The sequence below is a fragment of the Cinclus cinclus genome, chromosome 9, assembly GCF_963662255.1.
Source record: "Cinclus cinclus chromosome 9, bCinCin1.1, whole genome shotgun sequence".
Lineage (NCBI taxonomy): Eukaryota > Metazoa > Chordata > Aves > Passeriformes > Cinclidae > Cinclus > Cinclus cinclus.
The window spans coordinates 7,459,289-7,467,679 of record NC_085054.1 but is presented as its reverse complement, the minus strand read 5'-3'; the positions used below and the strand labels follow the sequence as shown (position 1 = coordinate 7,467,679).

Here is an 8,391-nt window from a genome sequence, read left to right as displayed (position 1 = left end):
AGCAGAGTACGCCCGTTCCTGCATGAACTTGTGCCCGGAGAGTTCACCCCTAGAGTAGAGCGTACGCGCCAGTGAAACGCGGGGAGTGTGTCTTTTTGCCATTTAAACCAAGTTCTCGAAACGCGTAGGATCCCTGCGTAAATAGGCAACGCTGAGTTCTTAGCCAAGATGAAGAAGACGAGCCGGACCAGCAGGGAAACATGTATTATCAGCTTTTTACCTTTCTTTCTCCATTTATATAGATTTTCTCCTGCATCCTACCCTCTCTTTCCCCGGAGAACAAGCGGTGCTAAACTAAGATCGATTTCTTTTATCTGTATGTAAACACCATTTTGCAGCAAAATAAAGGAATAAGTCCTAGTAAAGACGTCAGCTCTGTGAGTCCCGGCCGCTCCCTTCATCTGCTGCCCTGCACTCCAGGGCGAGCCTGCGGCGCCGGCTTGTTTTGTGGTTTGGAGTAACCTGCTCGAGCAGCGATGGGGAAAGTGGTTAGCAAATAAACCTTTTTCTTTAGTTTTTTTTTTTTTTTTTTTCCCCTTTCCACCCTCCCCCCGCCAGCCCCCGGAGCCGCAGACCCGACCGCAGCCCGGCGGAGAGCGCGCACGTCACAGCCGCGCAAGGCCCGCGCGTAACCCGAGCGCCGGCTCCGCGGCGCTGCCCGCGGCCCGCCCCGACGGCACGGCACGGCCGGGAGAGCCCTGTGAGCCCGGGCCGCGGGCAGGGCCGCTCCACGGGCACGGCGGAGAGGTTCCACTCCCAGGAAAAATCTCCCTTTTGCCCCTGGCCGTGCGCCCGCCGCCTCCGGGGCGTCCCGCGGCGGCGCTGGGGCCGCGGAGTCGGGCGCCGGTTCCTCCCCAGGTGGCCGGGCCGGGCCCTGCCCTTCCTGCGCTCCTGACTTTGGCCTTGTCCAAGCTCTGCCCCAACAAGGCGAAAGGCGGTGCCGGGGCAGAGGCCCAGGCTCGGAGCGGCCGAGGGGAGGCCGGGGCCCGCGTCTCACCCCGAGGTGCTGCAGGCACAGGAGCCGGAACGACATGGAGGTTTTGGTGGGACTGATTGTTTCACCGGTCGGTCTCCACGGCCGTTTCTGCATAGATTTTTATGAGGGGAAAGTGAGAACCGGTTCGGGGTTTTGCCCAGATAGAAACCTCGGAGGATAACCCAACCTGAAGGGCCGGTAGCAGAGTCTAAGCCGGTTGATCACTGTTTTGGGACGAGAATGAGATCGATTTTTCCCGCATCTTGATGAGAGGCTTCCTCAGCCTCTGAGAAAGAGAGCTGCTGGCCTCTGCAACACCAGAGCAGTCAGACTGGCCAGAGCTCTAGGGCCTGCAGAAAATACGCATTGCCCGTACTCTGATACCTCAGAATATGAATTCTAAAAGAAAAACCTCACGGTTTTTTAGGTCCGTATTAAAATGCCTTTTGGCTGCAATTTCAACCTAAGTCTTCGTTTCTCAACGAAGCGCATTTCCACGCCTCCCAACAATAATAATAATTAGGCTGGCAGAGGCTGCCTTCTTTTAGACTCAGATATGGTTGTTCGTGGCGAATACATGAAGTCTAAACAAGCGCAAGGAACGGCGCAAAGCTGCTACCTACTTACACGGGACTATAGGCTTCCCGAAGGCAATAAACTCATTATTTCATAAAGAATCATATTTGAACTTCGCTCCTACTCACTCCCGTGCTTGCAAGTACTGCTCGAGAGGGCACGGTAGTCCAGATGAATTTGGAGAGAAATCCCGGGTTCCTAGGCGGGCAGAGGTGTAGCCATTTTCCCGAAAGCTTTCCAGAGAGCCCCAAAGGTAACGCTTGGGTGATGTTTCGGGGGGAGAAGGAAAACCAGCCCAAGGTATTTGTCGCCACTCTTACCGCCCGCATTGCCCAATGCAGACAAAACCCTACCTCGTTCATGGCCGGGTGGCTGCCAGTAGGAAAGTGGGGACGAAGCCTCTCCGGGTGACAGGTCCCCCCGGGGCCAAGGGATGCACACCTAGCTATCCACAGACACAGGGACCACTCCTGACTCCCTCCAAATCTTCGATACGTTCAGCCTCTGTGCTGGGAGTTGACGCATTGCGGACAATGGGGGTCTCTTCATCTAGTGACATTCCCTAATTAAAAAAACTAGAAGCAACCCCAATGATGCAAGCCAGGAGAAAAGCAAAAACCAGATAAATCCCTTTTCTTACCCTCTCCTGGAATACTGCTAGGACGGCCACAGTCCATGAGAAATTGACCCATTGCACAGTTCTTCCCTATCCTAGTCCTCCCCAGTGCAACCCGTCCCTTTATTACATGGGTGATGTGAAATCCGAAGAGGAACCTCGGGTGAAAATATGTGAAAGGCGATATATTATTTATTAAACGCATCTGATCCACGGTGATGGCTTACTGTGAAGCTCCTAGTCCAAATCGCCTACGGAAAGAGAAAAGACAGAGGAGGTAGGATCTAAATTGCTATTTGTTGAGAAAGTCTGTGTGTTATGTATCTTTATGTACCTCTGGATGTTCCTGTGTGTCTACAGATGCACTCATTTCAGCAGAGCCCGTTGTGCGTAACCGTGTGTGCACACTCGGACGTACGTGTTTGCGGGCTCGTACCGCGCACAGACACATCGGCGGTAGAAAATGGTGCATGATTTCACGCGTGCCCACCCTCCAGGCTTCATCCTTTCCTCTGAAGCGGTGGGCGAGGACAGTGTTTCGGGCGTGGGGAAGCACAAGGCACACACGCGTGGCAGAGCTGCAGGCGCGGGGCGCGCCCTGCCTGTGCACACCCACCCGAGCTGTCCCCCGGGCACATGTGTGCACAAGCGTGTGCGACACGCCGGCTGGGTGCGCAGGAGATGCACCCGAGTGAGGTGGATGTGCTCCACGCCCTTCGACTGGATTATTTCGGGTGTTTTCTCCGGTGCCCCCTTGTACCAACCTTTGCGGGTGTGAGCGGGGCGGGACGGAGCAGCGGGCACACGCTTGCTGCGCCCACGCCCGCATCCTTCCGCAGCATGCAGGCGACGGTTCATCCCTTTATTTACTCAAACATAAACATCTTTGCATTTCCACCGCAGCCTAAACGTGATAAAGCCCTTCGAGGAGGCTCTCCATTCCTCCTCTTTTGATAAGGCTGCAAACGCAACTTGGTTTGTTGGGAATGGCTCTGGATGCCTTTGTGCTTCCTAAAAGAGCATAAATAATTAAAGTTTGGCAGAGAGGAAAAGCTTTCTTGCAGAACTGTAGTGGCAATAAATGAAATGACTCAGAATCTCTTCTCCAGTCGGTTTTTACGAGAGCTGCCAGACAGTGTCTGTTCACGTTCTCCAGATACTAGGGGCGCCATAACAAAGTTAAGGTCAAGTTAGTGTCTTATCTTGGGTGGCACAAAAATACCGCATCTTCTCCAGCCGGACCGGGTATATTTTTAAGCCCAAACGTTACGCAAGTCGCTTTAATTTCCACGGAGAGCATTTGGAAATGTCTCTTGGACCTGAATACTTGGTGATTCCAGGCAACGATTGCAGATGTTTCAAGACGCCTAACGGTAAAGTATTCGCCTGACTGTGTACATGATGTGCATTTATGTTTCGATGCTATTTAATCTGCGTAAGGGAAAAAGGAAAGAAAGGGGGGAGTGTGTGTGGAGGGGTGTTATTGTAATGTTCAGAGCTGGGCTGGGACCGACCCCAGGGTGAAAATCCTCTGGCAGGCGGGGACCCCCAGCTCTGCCTTATTCTAGCGGGGTCTTTGCTGTGATATTGGTCTCACATTTCCCAATTCAGATCGTTTCTTAAAGGACTAAGAGGTCTTTCGTACTAACTCGTACTAAATAGTCGCCATGTCTTTGAACTTGAATTAGTTGAAACCGGTTGGCTCCTGCGCCAAAATTTAATCGATGCTAGGCTTGTTGCATCGAAAAGAAGGCGAAAGATTCTGGCTAAGGCGCAATTAGTTGTTCGAACGGTAAAGAAAATGAAGCTCCATAGGTTTCCAGAACCATCTCTCTTGACGAGATAGGCGATCAGAAACCTTGGGGGGGGGGGGGGAGGCAAAATCCAAACGGAGCCCTGCCCTGCTTTGCTGCAAGGTCCAGGGTAATTAGTGACACAGGAGCCATTTTAACTGCGCAGACATCATTTTTGGGAGGTTGTTTTTTTCTGTTGCAGCAGAACCGAGAGGGCTCGAAAGCCGATGAAGGGAGGGAATGGCGGATCTGTTCTTTGATTTCTAGTGATAACTTGCAACTTGCAAGAGTCTATCTGCTGGGAGCAATATGTGGCGTTTGAGGTGTTTTGAGAATGAGGCAACAAAGCAAAAAAAAAAAAAACAGAAAACAATAAACAACTGTACAAAGAAAAGAGAAAAAGAGAGAAAGAGGCGGCGGTGGGAGGGTGTTAAGAATGAGCTCCATAATATCTGCCTGGCTTTGGTCATTTTATATTTAGAAAGGGCTATCTGGGCTGCGGCATGGAAGCCCCTTGGGTAGCCCTCGACTGCTCTGGGGAGCCAGGGGATGCAGGAGGGGCCGGGGCCGTGGCGGTGGCGGCGACGGGGCGGGGGGCAGGGTGCGGGGCGCAGCCCGGGCTGCGGGGCTCCGGCCCCCGGAGCCTCTCCGCATCGGGGAGCCGGGGGCGAGCAGGAGGCTCCTGTAGCAGCGGAGCCGAGTCCTCAGCGGGCACGGCCGCCTCGAGGAGCCGGGGAGCTCACGGGCCTTCCCCCCGCTTGCCCGGAGCTCTGTGGGGCCGGTTCCCCACCTGCCGGGCTCTCCGCTTGCTATGGGACCTGGAGACCGCCTTTGTGGAGGTGATACGGGGCCTGTCGACTCGCCGGAGCCTCTGCCCCGGGATTGCCGGGGTGTCCGGAGGCGGCCGTGCTCGGCCTGGGGAGCTCGCCCAGATATCGGGTTTATTTGGAGAGCGACATGTGGGTGGTGGAGCTAACCTGGCTGTGCTGTACGGTGGCGGAAAAAAAAAACCCATTCCCATAGAGAGCTGGCAAATGTTTCTGGAAAGAGGAATTGGTCGAGTATAGGGCTGTTGCTGGCGTGTATTCGTTTTTCTCCTCTTTTCAGTCTTTGCGGCCCTGTTTGCGCTTGTCTGCATAAAATCATATTTCAAGGAAAAAAGGAAAATTGGCAAAAACGAGCCCTCGAAGGCATGGCGGGAGCGGGGCTGGCGGCTGCTGTGCGTGTCGCCCGCTCCCGAGTCTTGCTTTTCCCTTCCAATGAAAATGAACATTTTGGTGGGAGTTGGTGGCAGGGGAACAGAGGTCACTTTGTCTGCTGCTCTGCTTCCCAAGGAAACCGTGCTTGGTGGACTTCTTTTCCTGCCCTAGCCCTCTCCCTTAGAGAGAGCCCGAAAGTATCTCCCTTTCGTAAATGCGGCTGCTGAGAGATGTTCTGTTTGCGTATTTCTCATTTCAGTTTGGCGCCCTGACACAAGTGCGCAGTGTTTGGGCTCATAAGCGAGGGAAAACGAGGTGATCGAAACTCAGGCTTTGAATTTCGTGAGCGGTTTTGATGCCAACTGTGGATTGCAGGAGCCGGGCGGGCAGATCCGGTCGTACACTCCAATGTGTGAATGGGACTTGGCTTTCCTGAGTGAACCATCACCCACCCGCTCATCATCTGCTTGAGCGGCGGCCGGAGAGTATCGCTCCCTCTAAAGAGGAAGCGATCACGTTTCCGAGCCGGGGGTGCCCGTCCGTGAGCCCCCAACCCTCGCTCCGGGGGCTGCCTTCCCCGACGGTGGCAGTGCTCCCCCCTCGCTGCCCGGGGAGGCCGGGCGGAGATGCGGGCGGGGGGCTGCGCGCCGTGGGGCTCCGCGCCGGGCTCCGGCGGTGGGCAGGCGCCTGCCCGGGCGGCGCGGCCCCAGGTGATCCGCACCACCTACGTGCATCTCACATCGCCTGCTGAAAGGATGAGACTTAAAACCGGCTATATTTGTACAAACGGCGCGCTCGCCTCCCCGTGCTGGGAGGGCTCTTTGGAGAGATCTTAGGAGCCTTTCCGAGGGGCTGATATAGATATAAGGACATTTCTACATCGCGTCACGTGACATAATTACCACTAGAATCAATCAAGATGAATTGCACGTCAGCACACGGTGGGGATTTTTTCTTAGTTGATCCTGTCCAAACCCTCTTGTGCAATAGATGGATCTTGTTCAATGCATTGAAGCCTCCTGGTTGCTTGCAATCGCAAAAAGGAAGACATGACTGAGTTTGACGATTGCAGTCACGGCACATCCAATATGTATCTGCCAGGGTGCGCCTATTACGTCTCACCCTCAGATTTCTCGACGAAACCCTCTTTTTTGTCTCAATCGTCGTCCTGTCAAATGACTTTTCCTTATTCTTCTAATTTACCTCATGTTCAACCTGTGCGCGAAGTAGCATTCAGGGAATACGGATTAGAGCGCAGCAAATGGCAGTATAGGGGCAGTTATGCTCCTTATTACTCAGCTGAAGAGGTGATGCACAGAGACTTTCTGCAGCCTGCGAACAGGAGGACGGAAATGTTGTTCAAAACGGACCCTGTCTGCGGCCACCACGGACCGTCTCCCGCCGCCTCCAACTTCTACAGCTCGGTGGGGAGGAACGGCATCCTGCCGCAAGGCTTCGACCAGTTTTACGAGACAGCCCCCGGACCCCCGTACCAGCAGCACTCCGAGAGCGAGGGGGACGCGGAGAAGGGCGACTTGAAAGCCCAGAACAGCACTTGTAGTAAAACACCTTCCAGCCAGGAGAAGAAAGTGACACCAGCAAACAGCGCCGATTCCCCTTCTGGTGAGGCTGTTGCAGAGAAGAGCAACAGTTCAGGTAGGTATCAGTAGTAAATTGGGGGCAAGAGTACAAGGCCAACACTTTGTCAAGCCGCATTTTATGTGCAATTTTATAAGCATCCAAAGGATTTTATATATCCTATAAGATTTCCTTTACCGTTGTAAAGCGTGTTTACGATAGGAAACCAATTTAGGTGGGCTTAAGGTATTCTTGGAAGAGGATATTAATTGTTATTAAATTGTTGATTCATCGGGGGGAGACGGAGAGATTTCACAGGTAGTGCTCAGAGCTGCCTTCGGTTTAGAGCTTAAGATCTTCGTTTGTTTGGGGCGGGGGGTGTGTGTGAGAGGAGTTTGAGAAACTTGGAATTTTTCCAGCCCATTTAAATATCTCTCTGTATTGCTCGAAGAGCTCTCTTTTAAGGAGAAGTTGGGAAATATTAGCTTTTTTTGCTAAGTCACCCGGAGATTATAAGCGTCAGGAATATTTTTTGAAGTGCTAGAGGTCTGCTTTCGAGGCAATGGGATATTATCAAAGTCTCTGATCAAATCCTAGCTGAGCATGATCGTAGCAATAGCCTAAATCAGTTTCTCCTCTCTCGGATTTCAGCAATTCCCCAGCGATCAAGGAAAAAGAGGTGCCCCTACACCAAATATCAGATAAGAGAACTGGAACGGGAATTTTTCTTCAACGTGTACATAAACAAAGAGAAGAGACTGCAGCTGTCCAGAATGCTCAACCTCACTGACCGGCAAGTTAAAATCTGGTTCCAGAATCGAAGGATGAAAGAAAAGAAACTGAACAGAGATCGACTCCAATATTTCACAGGGAATCCCTTGTTTTGAAAAAAAAAAAAAAAAAAAAAAAAAAAAAAAAAAAAAAGGAAAAAGAGAAAAAAAAATTAAAAGAAAAAAAAGCAAGAGAACAGGAAGAAAGAAGAAAAACAAAGAATATATCGGTCTCTCTGACCTACCATCTGAATGCAAAAGTTAATTTGTTTACTTGACACATCCACCCTGCGGAACTCAAAGTTTCATTTTCATGTGCAACTCCCCACACTGAATGGCCACTGGAGATTTCGGGGCTTGGCGGAGCAGATTCCTGATAAGGGGAAACTAGGGTAAATCCAGCTGTCCACTCTCGAGTGTTTTTCGCCAAAGGTGCTTTTTTTTTCCTCTCCCACAGTACCAGCAATGGACCTGCAGTGTGTCTGGTAGTCGTTGCTTACAATTCGTTGAGTTCGGGGGGGGCTCTGTCGTTGCTTTTGAGCTAGGATAACACTTTCCTCCCTTTAAGTGAATGCGGTTTATTTAAGAGATGGTAAATGTACGCTCGCTATATATAAAGTATATATATATATGTTTCTATTGTCATCCAAAAGCATGGGCCACTGTCTTTTTCATGTGAATAAATGGTTTCTAGTAAAGTTAAGGTTATAACTTCCGTGCACTGTATGGATTTCCATCTCCGAAGGATCCTAGCGTTTTCCGGGTTAGAGCCAAGTTCAGTTAAATAATAACGTGAGGAAGCCTAGTCGGGTTATTTTAAAAGCATTTTAATTAAGTAAGAGTTCAGATGCCTAGTACTCCCTTTGTAGGTATGTGTACCTTC

General features: G+C 51.6%; 1 protein-coding gene across 1 annotated transcript; it reads left to right on the top strand.

Annotated features, from left to right (window-relative positions):
• The first annotated feature begins 6,209 nt into the window (after window positions 1-6,209).
• On the top strand, window positions 6,210-8,078 carry HOXD11 (homeobox D11). The gene is made up of 2 exons (XM_062498350.1): window positions 6,210-6,816; window positions 7,390-8,078. Exons 1-2 carry the CDS (start codon window positions 6,210-6,212, stop codon window positions 7,623-7,625), a joined length of 843 nt encoding a protein of 280 aa, XP_062354334.1. The 3' UTR covers window positions 7,626-8,078.
• The last annotated feature ends 313 nt before the right edge of the window (window positions 8,079-8,391 follow it).

Coding starts and splice junctions, on each gene's coding strand:
- HOXD11 (XM_062498350.1), top strand. CDS start 6,210: ATGACTGAGTTTGACGATTGCAGTCACGGCACATCCAATATGTATCTG. Junction 6,817..7,389: donor AGAGAAGAGCAACAGTTCAG/GTAGGTATCAGT, acceptor CTCGGATTTCAG/CAATTCCCCAGCGATCAAGG.